The sequence below is a fragment of the Sorex araneus genome, chromosome X, assembly GCF_027595985.1.
Source record: "Sorex araneus isolate mSorAra2 chromosome X, mSorAra2.pri, whole genome shotgun sequence".
Taxonomy (NCBI): Eukaryota; Metazoa; Chordata; class Mammalia; order Eulipotyphla; family Soricidae; genus Sorex; species Sorex araneus.
Genome location: NC_073313.1, coordinates 80505599 through 80533345, shown reverse-complemented (window position 1 = coordinate 80533345; position 27747 = coordinate 80505599). Strand labels below are relative to the sequence as shown.

Sequence of the window (27747 nt, the reverse complement as noted above, 5' to 3'; positions counted from 1 at the left end):
GACAGGGATCACTTCCAAGCATGTTTTTTTACAAAGTTCAAAATAAATTACATTTATATGCTTTTCGGTTATTACACAATGTACAGACATGATCCATTTAATGGTCTGTGCTCCCCCAAAAGGTTAAACAATGAGGACTTTCTAAGAAAGGGTATACATAAAAGCCTTGAGTTTAGAAGCAAAATACCATTCCCCGCCCAAAATATCTCAGGCATACATTTTGCTTTTGTATATTCCTTGAGACTACTACAGTAGCAGTGCAGAAGGTCCTTCTGTAAAAAGGTCTGGAAGATGATTTGCAAGAGTTTCTGAATGCATTGTGCTCTCAGATAAAAATCTTAAGTCAAAGATCGGTTACTATGACAATAACAGTTAAAACTGCATATATATATACATATATATACACACACATATGTTAGATATCAGAAGAGGCTATAAAGAAATGTAAATAGTTGTGCTTTGGGTTTTTTGGTAAAATTGTTTTAATAATACAAACTTAAAAAATGTTTCAGTGGCTGATATAAAATACACAGATATTAAGAATTTTCTATACTTGGCTGAGAGTTATCAGCTCCACCTATGCCACCTGACACCTGGCAATCCTTTTGTGCCTAGTCACTCAGTCAGGCCAGGGGCTTAGGAAAATGAGTGATTTTACCCCTTCTATTAGCATAAGATGCTATCTAGAGGTAAAACCAGAATGAAGCAAATAAGCAAATAACAAATCCTTTATTTCCTTTTGAATTTTTTTTTCTTTTTGGGTTTTGGGCCCACGCCCAGCTGTGCTCAGGACTCACTCCTGGTTCTGCACACAGGGATCACTCCTTGAGGGTCTCACCACTCATCACTAATCACTCCTGGAGGTACCCTTTGGGGTACAAGGGATTGAACCTGTGTAGGCTGTATGCAATGCAAACACCCTACTTGTTATACTATCGCTCTGGCCCCTCCTTTTTAATTCTTTTTTTTTTTGCTTTTTGGGTCACACCTGGCGATGCACAGGGGTTACTCCTGGCTCTACACTCAGGAATTACCCCTGGCAGTGCTCAGGGGACCATATGGGATGCTGGGAATCAAACCCGGGTCGGCCGCGTGCAAGGCAAACGCCCTACATGCTGTGCTATTGCTCCAGCCCCTCCTTTTGAATTCTTATACCAAATAAGTCACCCGGATTCTATTAGTTTGTTAGACAAAACCAAACCTAAGATACATGCCTTGGGTGTCCAGATCCATTTTGTTATTCATGGGATGAATTGAGAAAGGCCTCTCTTCTGTCAGATTCTAGGATAAACTTGACTCTTCACCATTTTATGTGAAACTCATGGACTGGGCAATCTATTTTAGAAATACCATGGCAACCGTCCATTGAGGAGCTGATATAATCTACATAATAACAATGATTGTAGTAGGAAAAGTAAGTTGATTTTTAGGCTGGTCAGTTTGTTCTTTTAGACCTTTAACTGTAAAGAACATATGACCTTAATGATTCAAGTGAGTTAGAAAAAAAGATGAGAAAATAAATCTTTTTAAGTATTTTGCACAACAGGTTTAGCTAGAAAAAGAATATCTTCAAAGAGTTCCCTAGGCATCACTCAGAAGCATCCTTGCCCTCTGCAAAGCCATGTGCAGGAGTCCTCTGAACAAAAATTACAGAGCAATTTAAAATATATATTATGCATTTACAATTATTGTAAATCACTCGATAGTTTGTAGCATGTTAATGGAGTGGAATAGAGATAAAAGGCAGTCCACATTCATATTTTCAGGATAAATTTACTTCAGAAGTCAATTGAACTCCTAGCTCATGTTCTAAGTATGGCCATTGTGATAAGACCTTGAAAGGAAAAAAAATAGAGAAGTTAGAAACATAGAAGTTTTGTACAATCTGCCATTCAATAACAATTGTTTAGCCCTCCGCGAGCAAAGAAAACAAACACAGCACATAGGCAGACACTCCTCCAAGAATTCAAAGTCAATTTGAATTTAGTTGATATTATACAGAAGAAATCCAATTTACAGCAATGGGCAGTCACTGGGTAGATTTAATTAAATCACTAATGTCTGGCAACAGCTAATTTTTTAACTATCAAATATACCTCCCACTTTAACCAGTCACATCAGCTATAATAATAACAGACATGCCATTTTCAAGTGTCAGTAAAGACAGCCAACTCCATCAACAAAAACATTGCAAGCCTATTTGTATCCCAGGCCCTTAGATCACAAGGAGACAGAAGATGGTATTCCTGCTTGACGTGTCTCTTGAAGACTCATACATAGAACCATTAAGCCATCATAATAATTAGAATATGCACTACCCTAAATGAGTGGCTAGGGAAAAATGATCAAGTACAGAGAAGGAGAATAGTCATGTAGGACTGAGGCAGAAACAGTGCCCGCCACAAAAGGTAAAGCTGAGATAAACACAAAAGACAAGGAAAATGAACAATGATATGGACCAGCATTTTAGGTGAAGGAATGGCAAAGAATGCAGAGTTAGGGGTAGGACCAGGACTCAAGATTTTCAGGGATCTAGAAAGAATCTAACTGGATCTAGGCAAAACTACCTGTAGGAAAGCAACTAGACCACATAGCTTAGAGGTCTCAGAATTTGATGACTTAATGGCAAATTAAGTCAAGGACAATACTTCACTCAACAAAGTATGGAGAGCCATCAAACGGGTTTTGATAGGAAATGGTGATAAAATGGTGGTAAACCCTAGAGAGAATGAAAGTCCCTCTGACAGCAGTGTGATGGATGATTTGGGGAGGAAATGGTATAGGAAATAGCAAAAACAGGACAAACATTTAGAAGACAATTTGACACTGAAGAGTATATCAGGGAATGCTACCGAGAATTGATATCTAAGAAGAGGTGAGAGAGACAATAAGGAAAGACATTCATCATCAGAACAGGAGCCAAGTGACCTTTGACAGAGTAGGTCCTGAATAGATGTTGTGCACAGAGGCAGGGTGGGGTGGTGGGGGATGGGGTGGGGGTGGTGAGAGGGATGCTGGGATCATTGGTGGAGGTGAATGGGCACTGGTAGAGGGATGGGTAAACGATCACTGTATGAGTGAAATTGAAACACAAAAGTTCCTAAGTTTGTAACTGTACATCACAGTGATTCTCTAATAAATTTTTTTTTAAAAAAGAATAGATGTTCTGTTGAAATGACTATAGGATTTCAAACCCAGAGAATCGAAGAAACTGCTTTAAAAAGAGGAGCTTACAACATTAGACAAGGCTACATGGCTCATCCGTATCACTTCAGGGACTTGGCTTCTCTAGGAGCAACTCTTAGAAGTAGAAACATTGTATCACAAAACATCAATATTTGATATATTTTATGCCATTGCAAACTGGAAGGAAAATGACTACATATCAGGTATTAGATAAATCAACTAAAAAAAACCTAAGTATAAACTCCCAAACTAAGACTGAAGATACACCTTACCTCAAGGAACTTTTGACGCCACCTCTGATCTTTTTCCTAAAACAAATCCAAACACTCCTCCAGATACACAGACACAGGAATGCCACCAACCATCTCAAAGCCAGGAAAAAATATTACCAATACATATGTCCCCGGTGAGTCCCAAAAACACTTACCTAGAATATAAGCAGCCACTAATTTTTGATTCACACTTAAGTGGAGGTAGAGAGGCACCAACGATTCCACATCCCCCAGCGTAGGAAGCATTAGAGCTGCAATGCATACCACTCCCAAGAAGACAGTTAGTAAGCTAGGTCCTGAGGAGACAGTTTTGTTTTCTGTAAAAAGACAAAAGCCCTGAGTGTGCATCTAGAAACAAATGAAGACAGTTGACTAAGTGCAGGCACAGATATGTTTAACATAAAACAAATGGATTTTTTTTTGCTTTTTGGGTCTCACCCGGCCATGCACAGGGGTGACTACTCCTGGCTCATGCACTCAGTAATTACTCCTGGCAATGCTGGGAATCCAACCCGGGTCAGCCGCATGCAAGGCAAACGCCCTACCTGCTGTGCTATTGTTCCATCCCCCAAATAGAATTTTTTAAATGATGGGCTAAAATATAGAAAAGCCAAGGTTTTGCTCTTTTCTTCCCATACCCTGGTGGATAGCTTGTATGTCCCTCCGTTTCAGTAACGGATCCACTGGAGAACCTGAGCTTGACCCCCCCACCCCCAGAAAGTTTTTGTACTTATCAATACAACACCCTGCTACCATTTCTGGAAATGTTAGGATATCACAAAGACACTGAAACTGTCAAAAGCTGCCTATGAAGGGGGCTGGATAGATAGTAGAGCGGGAAAGGTGTGTACCTTGCAGGTGGTTCAAATCTCCAGCACCAGATATGGTGCCCTGAGCACCACCACGAATGATCCCAGGTAGGTAAGATAGAGAAGGGACCAGTATACAATAACAGCTGGAAATTATCGTGCTTTAAAAGAACTGGGTGCTGAAAGGAAATGAAGGGATACACCTGATAGCATTTCGGTATCTGTACTGCAAACTACAATGCCCAAAAGGGGGGAGAGGGAGAGGGAGAGAGGGAGAGGGAGGGAGAGAGGGAGACAGGAGAGGGAGAGAGGAGAGGGAGAGAGGAGAGAGAGAGAGAGAGAGAGAGAGAGAGAGAGAGAGAGAGAAGAAAACCGCCTGGTATAGAGACAGGCTGGGGGTGGGTGGGTGGGAATGGAGGATGATGGGAAGGAACCTGGAGACACTGGTGCTGGGATGGTGTTGCAACACTGTATGACTGAAACCTAATCAGGAACAGCTTTGTAAGGGTCTCACAGTGATTTAATAAAAAACTTTTAAAGGAATAATCACCTATGAAAGTTCTTGCTGTTCTACCTCTCTTAATTATTTTAAAAGTTGTTTCTTTACTTTGGTATTGGGGGTACACCTCGTGGTGCTCAGGGGATCACACTGCAGTGCTAGAAACTGAACCCAGGTTGGCCTCTTACAAAATTCATTAACCCCTGTACTAGTCCTTTGGTCCCATGTTTGACTACTTTATTTAGAAGAATGAAGTGAAACAGCAGAAAAAACAGTATGTGGTGGATATGATCATAAATGTATCACTGTTACTGTCATCCTGTTGGTCGTAGATTTACTCGGAGCGGGAACCAGTAGCATCTTTATTCCTCCCAGCCCTGAGATTTTAGCAGCCTCTCCTTACTCGTCTTTCCCGATGAATGGAGGCTCTTTCAGGGTCAGGGGAATGAGACCTATCGTTACTGTTTTTGGCATATCGAATACACCACGGGTAGCTTGCCAGGCTCTGCCCATGCAGCAGAATACTCTCAGTAGCTTGCCGGGCTCTCCAAGAGGTATATCCCTTCTGGAAATTTAGGAATATTCACTTTATTTTAAGTGCTTGCTTATTTCTTTTTTTTTAACTAATCATAGAAGGACACATACCACCTGATTCTACTTATAAGATTTAACTAAACCAGATAAACACATGGAATTAGGAGCACAATGATGGCTACAGGGCAGGTAGTGGAAGTTCCTAATTGCTGGGCATAGATTCTCAATTCAGCAAGATGAGTATGTTCCAGAGATCTGCTAAGGCATTTGCACATAGTTAAAAACACTATTTTGGGAGCTGGAGCAGGTAGGGTACTTGCCTTGAGCACAGCCCACCTGGGTTCGATTCCCAGAATCCCACATAGTCCCCTGAGCACCACCAGGAGTAATTCCTGAGCACAGAGCCAAGAGTAACCCCTGAGCATTGCCAGGTGTGGTCCAAAAAATCAAAAATAAGTAAATAAAACACAACTGTGAAGTTAAAATTTTGTAGAGGGTAACATCATGTCAAGTGTTCTTACTCCAATGAAATAAAACTTAAAAAACACTGGCTTAAAAAAAGTCAAGAGCTAGAAGGTCAGCTCTCTCGAAGTTCTGGCTGCATTTGTACAAAAGTCATACTCTTATTTTTAAGAAACAAAATAACATCATTTTCTGTCATAGGGCTTTTCCCACTACCCTTCCTTTCATTACAAGGAATAGCCAACAGCAACACAATCTTTGTATTTTATTAATGAAATAACAGAGTTCATTTTATTACTAAATGCAGCTTTTCTAAATTATTAATACCTTCGCTGTTGTGTGAAGTTAATTGAGCCTTGCCAAAGCCAGATAGGTAACAACAAATTCAAATTTTATAATTATTTTTGGAGATGAAATAGCGTAAATAGCTCCAAACAAGTCTTCTCTTAGTTACCAAATGAAGGAACTTTAAATAAAAATAAGCTTTCTGGAAAAATCATTTATGATAACCATATCTTTCACTACACACCCACAATATAATTCCATAATTTAGAGAATCACTCCCCCAATTTTTCATGCATAATTGAAGTGTATTGTTGTGGGGTATCAGGGACTGAATCTATATGGCCTCATACATGCAAGGCAAGTATTCTGCCACTGAGCTACATGCCTGGCTCTTGACATTTTTTTTTTAAACTGGAACTTGCTATTTTTGTGATACTGGATGGTTCCTGTAAATATTTCAGAGATCAAGAAAGAAGAAACTTTCTTATTAAAAATACTTCATTTTGGGGGGGGGGAGAAAAAAATACTTCATTTTGTTTTTTAGGGAGGCCACACCCAGTGATGCTAGGGGTTATTCCTGGCTCTACACACAGGAATTACTCCTGGAAGTATATGGGGGGACTGTATGAGATACTGGGGATTCAATTCCAGTTGGTCACGTGCAAGACAAATGCCCTACCCCCTGTACTATCACTCCAGCCCTGATCAAATTTTATTATATATAATTCCATCCCTACAGAAATAACACTGTTAACAGCTTGTATAGATTCTTTCAGATTTTATAAATGCCCATATAAATATTTTATAACAAAATTTTTACATAAATAAGGCCATATTATACAGTTCTACAACTTTTATCCCAGGAATATATTTGAACAAAATTTTTAAGTCAATATGTAATCATCTGTCATTATATCATATCCTTGTAAATTAAATGTCAGGCTGACATCCTTTTGATGAATATTCATAATTTAAGCAATCCTCAATTGATGGACTTTTAGGTCATTTTCAATTTTTTACTATTATGTACAATAATAAAGAACATAATTTTCTTAAGCCAGAGGGCACTGACTCCAACACTGCATACACATAGTGGTTCATTAGTAATGTAATTAAGACAACTCCACTCAGATTCAGCTGCACCTTTTCAAAACATCTTTCTAATAACGAATAGGGCTTTGGTATTTCACAAAAGCATGCTTTGTTGCTTTCCCTTAAATTCTGTTAAAAACAGAATTGCATGTATGTACCTAAACAAGGTCTAGAATGCAAAATGGAACACACTTAAACAGATCTGTTCAATGTGCTAGATGATAGGTGCTATTTTCTTTTGGGAATTTATTACTGCTCGATGCTTTTTTCATAGTAAAGCCAAGAATAAAATTCTCATTTTTACTGCCATTCAATGCATTTTAAAATCCAAGTATTTCAGGATCGTCGTCGACTATTTTCCAGCTAACTCAGAGCCTCACAACACGGCTGTGTTTGTACTATGTCCAGTACACACTTTCTAAACAAAAAATATGCAAAATAATGCCACTTTCAAACATCCCAGGAAAGTCTTGGGACTGGAGCAATAGTAATAGCGGGTAAGGCATTTACTTGCCTTGTACACAGCCAATCCGTGTTCATTCCCTGGCATCCTACATGGTTCCATGAGCCCTGCCAGGAGTGATTCCTGAGTACAGAGGCAGGAGTAATCCCTGAACACTGCCAGGTTTGGTCCGCTACCCCCACCCACATAAAAGAAAAGAGTCCCAAATGGTTTCAACATTTTAGTTCAGAGAAACTTAACAACAACAAAAGCCTCAGAATTCTTTATACTAGAAGTCACATGCAATTTACTATTAATTGAATAAACAAAAATATCACTTTGCTAGGGGCTGGAAAGATAGTACAGTGGGTATGGTGCTTGCCTTGAATGCAGCCAACCTGTGTTGACCCCTCAGCAACCCATACCCCATTCAGCCCCATGAGCCCTGCCAGGAGTGATCCCTGAGCAGAGAGTCAGGAGTAAGCATGAGCACCGCTGGGTGTGGCCCCTAAACCAATATACATCACTTTGTCAATATGGACTAAATCAGTCATCATTATATTCCATTAAAGAAGAAATCAGTACTCAGTTTCCTGCCATATTTATAAAACTGTCTTGGGGTAGATACCCATTTCCGGTCAGGACTCTGGATGCTCTGCTGTGACAGAGCCCTTACTCTAGGACAGTCACAGCCCTGGAAACCTTTGACGTCAAAGGAAATCAATACAGCAGACCCTAGAAGATGAGCAGCCAATCACATGGCAGCACAAGCACACTCTTCTGTGTGTTTACTCACCAGGTGCCCAGAACATAATGGTAAACACCCCATGGAATGTGCCTTCCCTTGCTGAGTTTACTAAATGAATGGCTCATCTAGCTGGGATGAAAATCATTTTGTCAAGGCAAGAGACCTCATCATGGATTACGCTAATATGACTTAGCCTCATTCATCTACCTGCTCCAACTTTACAATTAGATGGATTCTCTAATATACTCTGGATACCAAAGCTAATGTTAATTATGGGAATAAGAAAAAATGGGGGCTGCAGTTAGAGTACAGTGGGTAGGGCGCTTGCCTTGCATGTGGCCAAACTAGGTTCAATTCCTGGAATCACATGTGGTCCCCAGAGCCCGATAGGAGTAATCTCTGAGAGCAGAGCCAGGAGTAAGCTTAAGTGCTTATGAAGCACTGCTGAGTGTGGATCAAAATAAAAGAAAAACAGGAAAAACCGCTCAACTAATACAGTGCCATTATTTAGTCTTTCAGGAAAATTTTCACCAAGTTCTAATAAGTTTATTTTTTTTTGTTTTGGCTTGCGGGCCATACCCAGTACTGCTCAAGGCTTACTCCCAGCTCAGTGCTCAGGGGCTGCTCCTGGTGATGCTGGAGGATCACGTGGTGCTGGGCACCAAACCTGGGCCTGTTGGGCTATCTCTTCAGCCAACCTGTTTTGTTTTAAAATTTATTAGAGCCTGGAGAGATAGCTTAACAGGTTGAGCGTATGTTTTGCATGCAGGAGGCATTCAATCCTTGACACTTCGTGGTGCCCTGAGCAACACAGAGGGCAATCCTAGACCATGTGTTGGGAGTAGCACCGAGTACTGTCAGGTGTGGCCCCAAAAAACAAAACTGAAAAATAAAAGAGGCTATGGAGATGGCACGAAGGGCAGAGTACAGGCCTTGATGTAGAGGCTCCAGGTTCAATCTCTGGTACCACATGGCACACCCCACCCCCAGAGGTCTTCATGGGCCTCAGCTCCAAAAGCTGGAGAACAACATCTAGGAGTGGCCTGAGACTCCTTGAGCACTGCTTGGGAACCCCTGCTCTTCTAACCAAAGAAAGGGCTTAAAAGATAAAGGATATAACTAAACTTTAACTCATTATTATTGGCTATTTAATTATTACAGAAATGACAACATTTTAAATTTTAGATTTAGAATCAAATATTTTTATTTGGGAGCCACATCTGGCTATGTTCAGGTCTTACTCTTGGATCTGTGGTCACTGTCACTGTCATCCCGTTGTTCATCGATTTGCTCAATCGGGCACGAGAAATGTCTCCATTGTGAGACTTGTTACTGTTTTTGGCATATTTAATACACCATGGGTAGCTTGCCAGGCTCTGCCATGAGGGCGGGATACTCTCGATAGCTTGCTGGGCTCTCCGAGAGGGACGGAGGAATCGAACCCAGGTCGGCCACGTGCAAGGCAAATGCCCTACCCGCTGTGTTATCGCTCCAGTCCAGCTGTGGTCAGGAATCACACATGATGGTGCTTGGAGAACAAAAATGCAGTAACAGGGATCAAATGTGGGTTGACTTGTGGGTTGGCTTCCAGTCCCTGGAAATGTTTTTCTATGGCTTTGATTACTCTAGAGGAGGCATATTTTTTCATTTTGGGTTTTTTGGGGGGTGACCACTCCTGGCAGACTTGATGGGTCATATGGGGTGCTAGGGATTGAACCTGGATCAGCTGTGTGCAAGGCAAACACCTTTGCCATGTGGTATCTCTTGACCCCCTAGAGGAGGTACTATTTTTTATTTTGCATTTACTTTTTAATTGGATCACAGTGAGATATAGTTACAAAGTTGTTTATGATTGGGCTTCAGTCATATAACGTTACCAACACCCATCCCTTCACCAGTGTACATTTCCTACCACCAATGTCCCCAGTTTCCCTCTGTGCCTCCCCCCACCCACCAAAAGGAGGCATTATTTTTATTTATTTATTTATTTATTTTTTGCTTTTTGGGTCAAACCCAGTGATGCTCAGGGGTTATTCCTGGCTTTGTACTCAGAAATTACTCCTGGCAGTGCTGGGTGGACCATGCAGGATGCCGGGGATTGGACTCAGGTCATACGCATGCAAGGCAAACCCCCTACCTGCTGTACTATCGCTCTGGCCCCCAGAGGAGGCATTTTTAAATGGAATGTAGGGACCAGGGAAAGAGTAGAAGTGGTAGAGCACATGCCATGCCTAGCGTGTGCTTTGCCCCTGAGCTCTATCTTCAGCATTCAAGCCCCCCTCCCTCTCTCAGTATCACTGGATACAACCTCTATTTAACAAATCCAGGCTGCAAACACAGCTCAATGGGCTGAGCGAGTGCTTTGTATGTAGGAGGCCCAGGTTCAAGGCCCAAGTTCAATCTTCTGCACTGCATAGTCCATCAAGCACGACTGGGTGTGGCCCCCCACATCAAAAAAATCAAAAACAGAAAAACAAAATAATTTTTCGTCTGGGGGAGAGATCTCAAAGAACTAGCATGCAGCCTGGTTATAGCAGCATGGTATCTCATGTTGGATCCCTGGTGGTCCCCAACACTGTCTGGCTAGGCAACTCCCAAGCGAATATCCTCCCCCAGCCTCCAAGCACTTCTGGGGAGCCCCTGACCAAATAGCAGAAAAGGAAAATGTTTACAAGTGAACTTCACACTATTCATCAGACATCAAAGTGATATTTGATGAGGTTCTCTTTTAGCTTCAAAGGATGGAAAGCACTATCAGTTAATAATAGTTGCTAAGGAGAAAATCGTGGCTCTCCCAGCCACTGACTACTCTCTAGTCTTGGTATCCAGCAGAAAATCTGGACACTTTCCTACATGAACTGGGAAAACTCTTGGTTCTAGTAAATCAAAGAGACGTTACTTCCTGTCTTATCGAAGTCAACATTCTAACGTGAACACATGGACAGGGATGTATGAATTAATGCAATGATAAGGAGATTTATTTTAATCCCTCACATATAATGTTGCACTTTCAAGGACAGCTATCACATTAATATATCATGATCCAAAAGTTTCCATGCTTTTCTAGGGAAATGTTTTATCTACTTTCTCTTATCGCAGGGTTGGAGGGAGATAATGAGAAGCTAAGAGGGAGGGGGACTGGTATCCAAAGAAAGAGCTGAATATGAGGAGAGTGTCAATGTTGAAAGAGTATATCATAACACTTCTGAATATCTAAGCTGGAAGGAAATGAGGAATGGAGAGGGATTCAATTAATAGCCCACAGGGGATATTATAATCTACTTAGTTTAATTAACTTCAACTTTAATGAGATTTTTTTTTCAAAATAATATGAACAGTGCACCAAGCTTGGCCAATTGCCAAACACAATCTCTCTCCTTCTTCGAACTAATTAAATGAGAAAGGATATAGGAAAGTCACAGAACAAAAGTATATAATTGCCAAATTGTACTAGCATTAGAAAGTGCAGTGCCTACATTCTCGGGGTTTAGATATTTCAAAGGTTATGGCAACATCTGTTTCCTCCTTCCATGCAGCCTCTTCCGGGGAGTCCAGCTCCAGACTTCTTGCTGCATGTTAGGGGCCAGATCTCAGGGTTCGCTTGTGAAGTAGTTGTTTAGGTTTAAAGTGGCAGATTATTTCACTAGTCATTACTCTTAGTTCCTTGATTATCTGGCTATGTTAGACACATGTAACCCCCTCAAAAGGTCTAAAAACCAAACCAAAACAACAAAAAAATCAACCCCAAGCTACCTGGTTGAAATGACTGCTCAAAAAATAAACTTTCGGTTAAATGTTCCTTGATTCGTTTTTCCTCTTCTTCTTTTTGTTGTTCTTTTGCAGATGGTAGAAGAGTAGCTACAACTTCTTTTCTTCCTAATGACTTCCTCTGGCTTTGCTCAGAAACTTGGAGACGGAACTTGTCTATTACACCATAGTGACAGGATCGAACATCTTTATGACGAATCACACTGAAAGGGTGTTTAAAAAAAAGACAAATGCTGTTTAGATTTCCACAGCCTGTCAAACAGAATTCAGCCAGAGAATCATATCATAAGGATTTTAAAGTGACCAAATTAAATATTCAAATATAGACATTTGCCAATGACATATAAAAAACTTAGTGTAGTCCAAAAAAATGGGGATTCTGAAATATTTGATAAAATCACATACTCTCAAACTTAAGACTGAAAATCTTCAATAAAAGAAAAATAGGCAGAGAAAATTCCTTTTAGGGGCTGGAGCAATAGTAAAGCAGGTAGGGTGCTTGGCTTACATGCAGCTGACCTGGGTTTGATGCAGGGCACCCCAATATGGTCCCCCAAGCCTGCCAGGAGTGATCCCTTAGTGCAGAGTCAGGAGTAAGCCCTTAGCACTGCCAGATGTGAGCCAAAAACCAAAAAAAGAAAATTCCTTTTAGCAATGACATTTTCCCCTAGGTGGCTGAGTGTAACAATATTTACTAAGATGTATAAAATTGTTTCTTTCCCCAACAAAAGCTTCATAAAATCCCATTGCCACTTCCTTTTCTCATTGCCACATATTATTCTTTAAATAACAGACTTCAACCTAGACTTAAAATTGAAGTATGCAGAAAAGTTAAAGTAAGCAACTGAATAAATAATCCAGTATGAGCAATGCAAGAAATACACTTCTGTATTTCTCTAGAGGATAAAGCACTGCAATTTATATAGGACAGCTGCAATTCAATTTCACCCCCGTTTGTCACAGAGAACAAAAACAATTAGTTCAAAGTCACCCATTTACCTGCTAAGAAACTACTTCTTCTACTAGTCCCTGCTTATTGTATGCTGAATGAAAATCAAAAGAAATGTGTAAAACCACATCCTCAAAGATCTATCACATACGGCTTTGAGATGAAAATATATTCCTGGGGTGGAGGAGTGATGGGAGGGAAACTGGGGACACTAGTACTGGGAAACATACACTGGTGGAGGGATGAGTGTTGAAACACTGTATGACTGAAACCTAATCATGAACAGCTTTGTAATGCTCCATCTCACAGTGATTCAATAATAAAATCTTTTAAAAAGAAATAAATACTTCAGACTCACAAAACAAAAGAAAATATATTACTAAAAATAGACGTGTCATTATCACAGGAGATTTAAACAAACACAGTTTACTTCAGAGCTTAAATTAAGGACTGGTCAATGAATCCATCTGGTCACCTCTAGTTCTAAAGTGAAAATTAAATAGGAACAGCTTGAACAAACAATCATTTATCTGATACTCTTTAAGATGAAATTATCTGGAAGAGCTCTGATAACCTTTTACAGATGAGCAGTTACACACTTGCTTCCTGTTTGTATAGATTAACTTCCAGGTTTATTAGCTGAATCATTTCAGATGAATTTGTGTAAGCATTGTTCTTGGAGTGCAGTATTATTAGCTTTACAGATGTCACTAATGGCAGAATGTTCAAAAAAAAAGCTAAATTCTCTCCCATAGCTAGAAAACTTTAAAGAAAAAAGTTAGAACTTTATATTCTCAACTACTCCTGCTATGACTAAAAGCACAACAATGCTGAAGTGTTCATGAAAATATGAACACATGTTGGCACCAATGTAATGAAATATCATTAGGTATCTGGTTGACCTGCTTAGAATCTCTCACAAATATCCTCATAGTCTTAAACTCATAGCAAAAATGAAAATGCACAGCAAGGCAGGAGAGATAGCTTAAAGGGAGGTCTGGGTTCCACACACCCCAGCACTGCATGGTTTTCGGAGTGCCTCCAGGTGTGACCCTACACCCCACCAAAAAAATAAAATCACCACCATAAATGCCAATGGAGGAAGGACACTGAGAAAATATCATTTCCAAGCTAAACACACACATATTAACACATTTCAAACCATGTTACCGAGAAGTGATTTTTTTTGACTTACATATCCATACAACATTGAGGCTTTACTGCACCTGCAGCATCTACGACAACATACTTATTTGGAGTAGTACACAAAACTGAAAGAAAAAGTCACAAAGGCCGTTAGTGGTTTTTTTTTTAAAAAAAAACATTAATTTCTAAAAGTTAAAAATTAGTAGGGACTAGTTAAAAAGCCACAACATGGCCTAGGTAACTCACCTTTGAACTTTAAGGCAAACTCATAGGGATTATACAGAGTCAACACTTGCTTATGTGTTGACTGGTCATCTGCATAAAATATTAGCTCCGTGGGAAACACAAAAACAGGAAGATTTCCTTCCACTAACTCTGACTGTCTTTTTTGTTGATGCATTGGCACTGAATCCCCCTTGCTGCAGCTTGTTTATACCGTCTCAACTCTATTTTGGACTTTCCTTAAAAGTCAGTTAAAAACTCCAAAGCATTTTGGCATTCTAGAAAGAAAAGAGAGAAAGAAAATTGAATGACACCTGTTTTCATTAGCTATGTTTTGCTTGCATTAAAATACATTTCCAAATCATTTCAACAAACCTGCCTTTTCCCTTCCCTTATTAATTAGCTTTTACCAAACTATGGCACCGAGATATATGCATGCTCCTTTCAATCAAGACCTCAACCTCTGAAACATTACATAAAATACTTACATAAGGGAATAAAGAAGCCACTTTGGGGGCCGGAGCGATAGCACAGCGGGTAGGGCGTTTGCCTTGCACGCGGCCGACCCGGGTTCGATCCCCGGCATCCCATATGGTCCCCCAAGCACCGCCAGGAGTAATTCCTGAGTGCAAAGCCAGGAGTAACCCCTGAGCATCGCTGGGTGTGACCCAAAAAAAAAAAAAAAAAAAAAAAAAAAAAAAAAAAGAAAGGAGAGCACAGGTCAAAAAAAAAAAAAAAGTAAAAAAAAAAAAAAAAAAAAAAAAAAGAAGCCACTTTGTTGCAAATTAATCACCACCCCCCTGCAAAGAAATGAGGCAAAGGGACATCAATCTTTTAAGTCTCATATTTTCCTAAAGTACTGTCACAACTGATTTTATATGAGCCAATGAGAATTCTTTAAGACAAAAAAGGAGTAAGTCTCCATGACTTATAGGAGACCATGGGAATGCATTTCAACAATGAGTATAGTTAGTGCCTTTGGGCCGCATGCGTGGGTCAACTAATCTTTTTCCACTGAAACTCAAGGCAAGTAAAACTGTCTTGAAAAGAAGTTGAATATCCAAAGTCACTAAATAGTCGAGTTTTCTGAGTTTTCTACGAAAATTCAAAGTCAGAAGTAGGCTTTGGCATTCTAATGGCAACATGCCTCCCCTCCTACTTCAAGTACACAGAGTTATTTTCTTCCAACTTGAGAGACCTTTTTTGTATTCCTTCTGGGGTTTGTGAATATGTTCCAGATAGTTGTAGCTGGCAGAAGTCTGACTGTCTGATAAGTGTGATGTTTCTGTATTTATTTCGTAATCTAATTTTAATCCACAACACTCTTATTTAGCTAGCACCCAAAGTGTGGCTTTTAAAAATAAAACGCAAAAGTGAAAACATACAATCACAGAAAATGGATGATTTTCACCTTGTAGATCACACTTTGAAAATAGGCCATAGATGACTTAATACTTCGTACTTGGTTTTCATACATTCAAAAAGAAATATATATAAAAATGATTAAATCTTTTTGGTTTTACCTGCTAAAGGGCTCAAGGGTCTTAAGTCTGATTGAGGCCTTTCCATTTTTAATCAAATAGGGTATTGTATTATTTTGTCAGGATTTTGTTTATTCGTTTCTGCCGGCAGAATGCCTATTGTAAGCCAAGAATTATCAGAAGCTGATCAGAGGTATACGGATGAATAATACACAGGCCCTGCCCTCAAGAAACTTAATTCTATTTTTTGAGATAAAATAGTTAAGCTACCTCTAAAATAATGCATACTTTATATAAAGTAGTAAGGAATTAGAGCATTACTTGAATAATTCTGCCTGAAAGAGAGGCCTGGGATAATATGTGTGGTCTTAGACAAAGAAAGGTCACCCCTCTGTGCCGAGACCGGGTCAGGGGTGAGAGCAAGGAAGGGCATTCAGAACCAGGAAAAGAGGAATTTGGGGGAGTAGTCCAAAGACTGTCCCAGACCATCTTCCTATGCTGTACCTGAAGGGGGGATTTGAGGGGCGGTGGGAACGTTCTTGTGCTCTTGTGTCTTGATCTTAGTTGGCCTAATAATAAACCAACATTACAAAGATTAGGAAAAGAAAAGTCTAACCTTAATTATATTTACACAAGGGCCCACAGGATATGACCACTTCACCTGGCTATTCCAGGGAAGTTATACCATTTATGAAAGGGCAAGGCTAACTGGGAAGCAAAGACAGATCTAAAGAAAGGGGAATTTAAAGAAAGGAATTTGGCAGGGTTATTTACATATGCTTTGAAAACAGATCTTGTAAACTCTAGTCTGGGGTGACAAAGCTGTCTGTCTCTCACCTCCAGGACCTCCCACAGAGAAGATTTATTTCCTGTTTTTAGAGAAATAGATAATTAGGCAAAACATCATTCTTGGATGTCTCCCAATTTCTTTTCATTTAAAAGTTTCAGCAAGCCACTCTGGCACATCCTGGGGCAGCTGGTCCTGGTCTGGACACAGTTATGAATTCTTTAACCATGCATGTACCTCATAATGGTGTTGGATTTGTGTTGGAAATCCATCAGTAAGAATACCTAACAGTTGTATAATTCCTAACAGGTTACAATTTTTTTTATTAATTATATATCACTGTATCACTGTCATTCCACTGCTCATCAATTTGCTCGAGCAGGCACCAGTTATGTCTCCATTGTGAGACTTCTTGTTACTGTTTTTGGCATGTAGAATATGCCACGGGTAGCTTGTCAGGCTCTGCCATGTGGGCGGGATACTCTCGGTAGCTTGCTGGGCTCTCTGAGAGTGGCGGAGGAATTGAACCTGGGTCTGCCACGTGCAAGGCAAATGACCTATCCGCTGTGCTATCGCTCATATATTAATCATCTATATGCATACTAATGTCTAAGTAATATATATTTAACATACTGAGTGTGTTGACATATATAAAGCTCATAGCACTTACCGTCAGGTGATGTCCTAAGTGTTGGTTGCCATTATTAACAAGTTAGGAAAAGAACCAGACTGAGGCCCAAAATATGTCAACAGGCCACCAGCTGCCTAGTCTAGGATTCTTTCCACTATCTTAAAGTAACTATATGCTTCAATAAGACAAAACTAAGATTTTTCAGAAAAATACCTGATTAAGGAGAGATAGTACAGGGGTAAGGCTTTTGCCTTGTAATTGACAGAACCAGGCTCAATCTCCAGCACCACATATCAATTTGCAGGCACCAGTAACATCTCCATTGTGAGACTTGTTGTTACTGCTTTTGGCATACCGAATATGCCACGGGGAGCTTGCCAGGCTCTGCCATGCGGGCGGGATACTCTCTGTAGCTTGCCGGGCTCTCCGAGACGGACAGAGGAATCGAACCTAGGTCGACCGACTGACCTCAAGCAAGGCAAATGCCCTACCCGCTGTGCTGTCGCTCCAGTCCAGCACCACACAAAATCCCCTGATTAGCACCAGCAGTGACCCCCTAGCATAGAACCAGGACTAAGTCCCAGGCACTGCCTGGTGTTGCCCCAAAACAAACAAACAAAACCCAACACCTTACCTGATTAACCTGAGTGAGTCATACATATTTGTTTGGATAATTTGCTCTCAGAAGTTTGTCATGTTGCTTTTTTTTAATAAAAAATAAGCTCAACAATCACTTTCCTAGGAAACTTCAGCATGAGGAATATAACATCCAAATTTGGTTTCATTAAATAATATTCACCAATCGCTCTAAAACTCTGAATGAGAATTTAGTTCATGATTTAAAAAAAGTGGTCACTCTGATTTCTGGAATACTAGTCAGGAAAAAATTATAAAACCAGGTATTCATCTAGAAAAAAGGATGACTTTATCCTTCGCTCCTAATAAAACTTTTATAAGGGTAGAGGGTAAATTCCAGATGGATCAAAGAATTAATGTAAAAAAATCAAAACACAAAACCACTAAAAACACCATGGGATATTTTTTGTAATCTTAAGTTTTCTAACCTCCAGTAATAAAAAAAATATTGATAAATTTAATTATATAAAAATTTACTAAATTCTCCATGGCCAAAATCCCTTATAATAAGCCCTACCCAAAATAAAAATTTACAATACATATCATAAGCAACATCTAATTTTCTTGTATTATAAAAGACTTACAAACTATCCTAAGACAGTTCAATATAAAAATGAACAAATACTATATTTCTCGAAATGAACATACAATTTGCTCTTAAATGTACAAAAGAGGATGTAATACATTCTCTCACAAGCTAGTCTGAAATACTTGTCACAGTGTCAATTTTTTTTTAAAAATTGATTACACATGATGGGTACAACCAAGCATATTCTAAAATTGCAGGCCAGGATATGAACTGGCTTATCTATTATACCTACCAAAATTAAATACAAATGCTCCCAGATCTAGAAATGCTAGTTCTATGCATGTATCTTCCCTTGGCGTTATAGTTATAGGGGTTTCCTTGACTTGCTAAGAGTTCGATAAAATAATTTATGTGATGCATAGACCAGAGGTTGGCACTCAATAGAGAGCTACTTGTTGTTGTCAAAACGAAGGACTGAGGCCAGAGAGATGGCTCACCCGGCTTAGCACATTCTTTGCATGCTGGAGCCCTAGGTTCACTCCCTGGCACTGCATGGTGCCCTGAGCACAGCAAGAAGTGACTCCTGAGCACAAACAAAAGCAGCTCCTGAACACTGCCAGGTGGGGACCAAGAACAGATAAAAAGCAAAAACTGCCCCAGCACCATCAGGTCTCTGAGCAACCCTGAGAGCAATACCTGAACAGCGAGTAAGGAACAGACACCAGTACTGCTACTTCCCCAAAGCAAAAGATCAGAAACAGCCCAACTGCCTGTTAATAAGGGATTTATTAAGTACAGTACGCTTTGATCATTCACTGGGCTAGCAGGTCAAGGAGGAGGAAGCTCTGGGTGCGGTGTGCCTCTGGGCTAATCCTCAAGTGTATGTGGGGTTAAGTAGCAAAAGCAAGGTGTAGTGCAGTGTCCAGTATGCTTTGCTTTACATGGAAAGGGAAACGAAAGAGTATAAAACCCATTCTCTTGAATATGGATAAAATACTGTTGGGAGGATGGCCTTTTTGTATCTTTTGAATTCTAAACTCTGTCACTGTCACTGTCATCCCATTGCTCATCAATTTGCTCGAGCGGACACCAGTAACATCTCCATTGTGAGACTTGTTGCTACTGTTTTTAGCATATCGGATACATCACGGGTAGCTTACCAGGCTCTCTGAGAGGGACGGGGGAATCAAATCTGAGTCTGCAGTGTGCAAGGCAAACGCCCTACCTACTATGCTTAAAATCTATTCAAAAGACTATTTAGAGTTATATTAAGGTCATCAGAGAGAGAGAGAGAGAGAGAAAGCGGGGATAAAGGCATTTGTCTTACATGTGGCTGGTACTGGTTCAATCTCTGCACTGCATATGGTCCCTCAAGTATTCACAGGAATGACCCCTGGGTACACAGGTAGAAATAAGCCCTGAGTACTACTGGGTGTGCTTCTCCCCAAGAAAAACATCAAATTAAGGGCCAGATAGATAGCTCAAAGGGCACATGTTTTGCACGTGGGAGGCCCAGGTTCAATCACTGGCACCACCAGGTGTAGCACTCAAATCACTGTGTACACCGACCACAACTTCTTTATTCATTCATCTGTCTTTAGACATTTAAGTTTTTTTCCCACATCCTGGCCATTTTACCAAGTGCTGCAATGAACACAGGTGAGCATATATCTTTCCAAATAAATATTTTTGTGTTTGCGGGGACAGAATGTTTTTGTGTTTGCTGGGAGTTCACTGCAGTGCAGATGAAGCTGGAGGGCATCATATAAAGTGAAATAAGAGGGAGAATGAGAAATTCCAAATGATCTCACTAATCAGTGGTATGATGAGAAACAAAACAAGGGAATAGACAGTATCAAATGATCACAAGCATTGGCCCTGGATTACAAAACTGAAATTTCCCAGCAGTGGGGACAGAGCAGAGAGGTAGAATGGGACTAAAGGGGACAGATGGACAGGGATGGAGGAGAGTTTGGGACTCTTTGGTGGAAGTGTGGTAACTATGTGCACCAAAACCATAAACATTCATTCTATTGTAAACATATTGCCTAAACTGTAATTTAAAAAGTAAATAAGAAAAGATACAAGTTCAAATATCAAGTGCAAAAAAAAATAATGGAAAGCAAAAAGAGAGATCTAGTTATGAAATCAAAATTAACCACACAGAAAAAGTGCTAAACTCTTGGTTCCAACTTTGAAAAGTTCCTCCACATAGGTCAGAGTACACATTTGACTCACTTGAAATAATGAATTAGAAGAACTTTGCTTTGCTTTAGCAAATGTCTCTTTCTGAGTTGAAAGTTTCCCATGAATGATCACATTTCCCCATGAACCCCCCCATTGGCTGCCTATCCATATCTTCAAGAAATTTGGAATAGTTTATTCTTTCTTTTTTATAGGCCTGTTCCCATTTAGCACTTAGCTTGGCGAAGAGATATAAGTTGAGACATCTCCTAAACTCCAACCAGGGGAAATTAGGTAGGAATTAGCACTGGGTCATAGAGTCATATTAGACACTCTGCCAACAAACATAATGAAGCATAACACCTCCCATTAATTGACACTTTTCTGGAGACCAGCAGTTTTCACTTTGCTCCAGTCGATATTGCAAAATGATGAAGTGCAAAAATTCTGGGGAGAGATTATAGACTAAGCCGGTAAAACCTGACTGCAAATCAGTTTCTGAGGTTGTGTTCCAAAAGTCAAGCACAAAGTCAAAGAATGTGAGCTCTCAACCCTTCTCACCTTACAGATGATGAAAGCAGCAGGCCCTGGATAGTGACTAAGTCACACAGGGTATGGGTGGCAGAACTCTGCTCTCCAGGCTCACGTATATAGGTGTATATCCAAACACCTCCTCTGGGGCCTAATTCCAAAGTCCTGACTCATGGGTTCTAACTACTCCCCTCTCTAGAAAAGTCCCCTGCTTTCCAGAAGACTTCCCAAGGACATGCCAAATTTCACGACTCAAAGCACACTTCCTTTTCAGTTTGATCAAGAAATATCAAGAGATAAATTCCCTTGCGAAGTTGAGAACGCCTTCTTGCCACGAATGTGGAAACACAACTGGCTATCGGAAAAGGCTTCATTAAGGCATCAGTAATGAAGGCGTACTGATTCCTCCTCACTGGACACGTAAACTTTATTCCTCCTTCAGAGCCTCGTTCAAATTCTCCCTGCTTGTGGCCTTCCCCTCCTCCTCTACTGTCCTGGATACCACCAACTCCACTACTTATTTCGAAGTGGCTGGCAGGATAGAACAGGTGGTTTTGGTTTGGTTTTGATCTCTGTTTGCTGTGGATTCATTTTGACTCTTGAGATCAGGCAACAGATAGTTTCTGTACAGAATTGTTACCCCCTTTGCATCCAGAAATGACCCAAATTCAGTGAGAGGCACTTAGACAGATACTGAGCTTATTGGTGAACCCTAATAACTGTTTGCTCTGCTAAGGATCAGTCCCTTGTGCACAGATGGACGCTTTGTCCATAGAAGACAAGCGAAAGATTGCAATCAGAGGAACAGTAAATCTTAGGTGGCTGCTTGCCATGGGCTGGGGTAAGAGGAGGGCAGAGGGAAGAAGTTTTCCCAGATGCCTCTGTTCCCCCTCTCCACCCATTCCTCCCTCTCTGATTCCACTTCCCTCTCATCTCCCAGGAGTTGTTCAGTGCCCAAGTGGGCCAGCAGTGTTTAGAAATCCTGTGCTTCAACATCCGGGCTCCAGTAGCCCCGTGCAGGGAGACAGTACAGCCAGGAGCTGGAGATACAGGAAACTGCCTTAACTTCCTTGTCCTTTTTCCTATACCCAAGGGACATAAAAATTAAGGAAATTTGGAAGAAAACCTTATGTATGTACACCACCTTGTGACCAGTTGGCAAACTACTCTTTCACAAAGCCAAAAGAGCATAAACACCCCAAATTCTTCACACACTCTTGCCACCATCAGTCCAGAGAGACTGAGTATCCCCCAAAGTGTAATTATCTTCTCTTCTCCTCAATTTGAATTGGCCAGAGAGAAGACAGAAATTAAATAGTTAAGTTTCAGTATCTTTTACCACTAGAGGTTCAAAATGTGGAGACAGAGCAGAAGTCACTTGCAAAGTGTATTTTATTGCTCTTTTGCCCCATCCCCGCTTTTCTTCAGGGGATGGTATTAAGCTACAAGAGAAAGCAAGGGGTGCTGGGAGATTCCTGAATGAAAGTGGTGCAAACTTTGAAGATAGTTAAGGATGCTAAGAAGCACGGGCTTCCCCCAGAAATTGGTAATCCATTTGCATGGCTGCTTACTACTTGTCCCTAACTTTTTTGTTTACTTGGATTCCCACCCACGGGGCCCTTTTATCTGGCACAAGGCCTTTTTTATCTCTTTCCTACACACTCTTTGTAATACTTGCCCATGGCCAACTCAGTATTAACTCGTTCAAAATAATGATGCCCTTCTGCTCAACGCTCATTAGTATGAGAAAGCTTTCGCCTTCTCAGCTCAGACACACTGTTCTCTTCCTCTTTACATCTCGAAGATTGTCTGGTAGGGGTTTTGAGGACAGCTATGTTCCTAAAGTTGACTCTTTCACAAGTGCTGTTACAATGTTCACTTTGTATTTTTAAGCAGTTCATTGCTCAACATTGGGCAATTTTGTTTTTACACATTTCCTAAGGTTTGGGGGTATAATTTGCTATCTTGCCAATGGAAGTGACTGCTATAAGTGATATGGAGTGCTGAGGTTATAAAATAGTCATAAGGCAAAGTATTTTATGTTTTAACATTTTCTTCTTTTTTTAAAAAATGAGGATACCTTTCAGTAATGTCTTTTTATGCAAAACTTTTATTTATTTGCAGGGGAGGGCCACACGACAATGTTAGAGGCTATTCCAAGCAATACTCAAAGATAATTATGTGCCAGGGTTCAAACCTAGGACTCCTACATGCAAAGCATGAGCTCCAGCCCTCTGATCCATTGTCCCAGTATTCTCCCCCTCAAAAAAAACCAAAAAAGCCCACCTCGTTTTAAACTAGATATTTTAGCCCTTGTTTTATCATAAATATCCTATGTCTTCAGTTATTTCAAGATAAGGCAATTTTCAAAGCCAAATCCATATTAGTTTATCACATGCATGTACTCTACATTACTACATGCAGCACTCTCAGTTGTTTTAGAATAAAAATTTCACTCAACATTTATTGGGTGTATATTTAATGGACACTATACTAGGGAGTAGGGGGAAACAAGGAAACATTGTCTCAGCCCTCCAAAAAATTCAGTTGAGCAGGAAAAGCAGACGTTAGTAGTAACTAGGATATTATGTGACAAGTGCACAAATGTGGCTAGATACAAAATGCTCTGAGAGCACAAAGACAAAGTTGGCCTTAAAATAAGAGTTTGCGGTAGGAGGAGATGAATTCCAGGAAGAGGTGTAGAGGCATGAAGGGGACTCTTTGAGCTTTGAGCTTTGGCACTGCAGATGGCTAAAAGTGAACATGCGGGTGAGGGGGGAGTGTCAAGAGATAAGGCTGGAAAGATAAGCAGGAGGCAGATGGGGAAATATCTTCTACACCAAATTTGGGTGTTTAGACTTGATTCTGGATGTCAATGTTTCTCCAAATGTGGTGCCCAGCAGTAGGAACAGTTTCACCTGCAAACTCATTAGAACTGCAAAGTCTTGGGTCTCGCCCTTGATCTAGTGAATCAAGATCTGTGGTTAGAGCTCGTCCATGTGTGTCTTCCTATACCCTCTGGGAGATTCAGATTGGATTCTGCTACACTCTGAAAACCACTGCTGCAGGCAAAGAGAAACCTGTGAAGGGTTCTGAGCAGGAAACTGAAGTAGGAAACAGGTGGCCACTGACCAGTCTCCATGGTACTTACAGGAAAAGGAGAAAAAAAGACACCTTGATGAATGGATGTGGTATGAAGAGATGATGAAGACATAGACTAAGACAACAGGAATGAAAGGAAACAGATTTTAGAGATGCTTTACGGGTGGCCAATCAAGTGAGTAGAATCTAGTCATGCATATAGAAGGCAGGACTGTAATGGTTTTGATGGAAAAAGAAAGCTATAGTCTAGTTGAATAGAGCAACTGACATGTGCCCAAAGAAAAATGTGGTGCACACAGATGCTAGAAAACAGAAATGTCACAAGCAACGTCTGTGTATTCCCAGAGTGTCAAGAACAAAGGGTGTCCTGGGTGGTCTATGAGCCTGCTGGGTTGCCTGACTGCTCTATTTCTCACAGCAAATCAACTGGCACTCACAGGAATAGAGAAACCATTTGTGAGTTTGGTTCCCATGAATTAGTCTCAGAGAGGAATCTTTTTCTGGAGGGTCTAGCAAAATTCACATTTCAAATCTCTAAAGCCAAACAAAACCAAAGTCTCTGGTGATCTAACCAAGATACTACCAAGGTAAGACCCTGTCTAAAGCCTTCTTTTTATTCTATCTCATCTACATTACAGATCAAACGACACCTTAATTCAAGAAGAAGCTGGTATGAGTGAAAGAATCAGACTTTGTACTATCTCCAAGGTCAAGAAAGTCAGGTGGAACTGTTCTTTCTAATTTGGGAGGCCGGATTCAGCTGAGGCCATCTTTAATTTCCTAATGGGGGGTACAGGTTAACATATCAACTGGTATGGATTTTGCAGAGTGCAATTCCTTTTTGTTTAAGGTGCGGGGGAGTAGGGGAGTAACTACACCCATGTGTTTGAGGGAAAATACAGGGCTGGGAACAAACCTGGGCCTTGTGCACACAAAGCATGCATTCTATCCCCTTGCACCATCTCCTCAGCCCTCAGTTACTATTTATTTGTATTAGAACCCTGGATACTTCTCACTTACTGAATGCTCTCTGCAGTGGTGCCAGTATCTCACCTTGTTTGACCAACTGATTTTGTTCAAGAACGATTCCCAATCAAACACTTCACTTATCTTGGGGTCTGAGAGATAGTTCAGGTGTTGACTTGCACGTGGTCAACCGTGATTCAATCCTGAGCACCGAACATGAGCACTGGGCATTCCCAGGACTGATCCCTGAGCCCGAAGCCCTGAGCACTGCCAGGTGTGGCTCAAAACCAAAAACAAAGTACAATAATTGTGCTAGTCTTTGAAACTTGAGATCTATAAGGGACTCTAAGAGATCTATAAGGGACTCTAGAGGTTAAAACAAGACTTACTTATTACAGATGAAGAGATAGAGGGTCTCAAATAGAAAATCACCAAATTTCTTATACAGCAGAATTCTTCAAAATGCAAAATAGGTGCAAAACAGAGCCAACAATGAGAATACCGTCTTTGTTAACTTTCAAACAAGCCCTAAAAGTCCTCTTTTTTTTCAAAAAAAAGGAACAAATTACTTAACAGGTTATTAGAGGAGGAGGACGCTTTTCTTAGTTTCTTGGTTTTGTTTTTTGAAGCTGGAGTTAAATGTAAACACTCCATAAAGAAATTTCTTTTTTATTTTGAATAGAACTGTGCACGAACAATGTAAGGATAAGCAGTCATTACTATATAATCTATTGATTATATTTACTACTTTGTCTATAAAGGGACAATTATATCGAATAATGTCCATTATGTTGAATTCTTTATTAGATGTAAAAGGAATCTACTACAAATTATCCCTCAGATTTGGAAAGCTCTAAATTTTCAAAGTAAATCTCTTACTCTGAAAGTTCTGGAAATGCTTTTAAAAATGAGTTTCATCTCGCATCCTGTTTGGCTATGTAGACATTAACAACTCAAAAGGCACCTTTGGCCCCATTTAGTGTTTCCCAAACTTTGGCACTGTATTATACCCAATATATGTCTAATCTGAAAGTTGGTGTCTGCTCCCTACTTAATTTGTCTGAGTACACGGTTTTTACAAGCGTTGGAAAGATCTCCCAGCGAAACTCTCATCGTGAAGAATCTATTCAATCCCATGTGTGCCCTGTCTAAAAATGAGGGCTGTTCCACTTCTGTCTGGAACTCACATTAGGAAGGCAATGCATTCTGAAAGCACAGAACTGCTTTTCACGCGAGAGCCAAAGGGCCCAATGTTCAGTTCGTGTCGTCCTATTTCCCGCAAAGGTCAAAAAACTCGGGTCTGTTTCGTTTCAGAGTTTGCCCTCTCGCTCCCCGACGTGAAGTGTCCGAGTGGACTGGGGCGGAAACGCGCCTTGGGTCGGGAAAGGACAGATGTCAGGTAACTTGACCGTGAAGGGAAACCACATCACATCGATTAAGGGCTGCAGAGGGAGGGAGTCCAAATCGGACGGTCCAGAGTTCACTCCACCTGATTGGGGCCCAGCCTTCCCAGCCCTCGTCCCCAGTCCCGGCCGGCTCCATGTGAAACCGGTCATGTGAGCCTGTTTACAGCCGAGCAGCAGGTGCAACCATTAGGATCCGCACGGAGGTCCAGGAAGGGGGAAGGATACAGGCCACTTAACCCCTGCCCCACCCCTAGTATTCCAAGAAGGCCGTCCCCCTCCCACCTTGCCTTCCCACCCCACTTTCATCCCCCACCCCACCCCACCCCAGCCTGCCCGGGGCGCCGCGCTGCGGGTTTCCTTCCTGGGACTCGCTGGGGGAAACTGGCGGGGCTGGAGGAAGGGCGAGGACTGTGTCCATCTCCCTCCCCCCAGCCCTCAGCAACATCCGCCAGAGTTTGTCCCAGGAGTCGCATCCCCGGGGCAACCTAACTCTGCCGGGCAGGTGCCGGGAGGATCCCAAATCTGCCGCCTCCGCCCGGGAGCGAGCACCAGGACGCCGAAGGGGGCCAGCCGGAGCCTGGGACCGGGACCCGCGGGCTGCGGGGCAACTGACAGTCAGATATTCGGGGCAGAAAGGACTCGGGCTCTGCCTGCTCCCCGCCTCCCACCCGCATCCTGGCGCCCCGGCGCCCCGGCGCCCAGCTGTCAATCATGCAGGCAGGCTCTGGGGCAGGGTGCGGCTCATGCTTCCCGCGGGGTCTCGGCCACGCAACTTCCACGTTTCCCCGAAGTCGGAGGAAGTGGGTGACAGGACGGTGGGGGACTCTCACCTCGGCAACACCGACTCCGCGGAACGCAGCTGCGACTGCTCCTCCGGTCCTTTGTCAGCGTCTCTAAGCTGCACTGCCTGCTGGGATACCGGAGGACTCAAATGCCACCTCTCTCCGCCCTCGAGGATGAGCTGCGGCTGGGGGGTGGGTGGGAAGACGGGGAGAAGGTGGAGCCGGGGGCGGAGCCAGCGCCGGGGGCGGGCCAGCCCTGCTACCACCTGGCCCTGGGAGTTTCTGCCTTCCACGACGA

At 41.5% G+C, this 27747-nt stretch overlaps 1 protein-coding gene across 1 annotated transcript; it reads right to left on the bottom strand.

Annotated features, from left to right (window-relative positions):
• Window positions 1–27604, bottom strand: MOSPD1 (motile sperm domain containing 1). The gene is made up of 6 exons (XM_004621255.2): window positions 27498–27604; window positions 14439–14692; window positions 14242–14317; window positions 12083–12300; window positions 3614–3775; window positions 1–1834 (listed from the first exon to the last, which is right to left on the bottom strand). Exons 2-6 carry the CDS (start codon window positions 14590–14592, stop codon window positions 1803–1805), a joined length of 642 nt encoding a protein of 213 aa, XP_004621312.1. The 5' UTR covers window positions 14593–14692; window positions 27498–27604; the 3' UTR covers window positions 1–1802.
• Window positions 27605–27747: the final 143 nt, after the last annotated feature.

Coding starts and splice junctions, on each gene's coding strand:
- MOSPD1 (XM_004621255.2), bottom strand. CDS start 14,592: ATGCATCAACAAAAAAGACAGTCAGAGTTAGTGGAAGGAAATCTTCCT. Junction 14,318..14,438: donor GTTTGCCTTAAAGTTCAAAG/GTGAGTTACCTA, acceptor TTTTTCTTTCAG/TTTTGTGTACTACTCCAAAT. Junction 3,776..12,082: donor TGAGCAGTCATTTCAACCAG/GTAGCTTGGGGT, acceptor GTCTTTTTACAG/AAAACAAAACTGTCTCCTCA.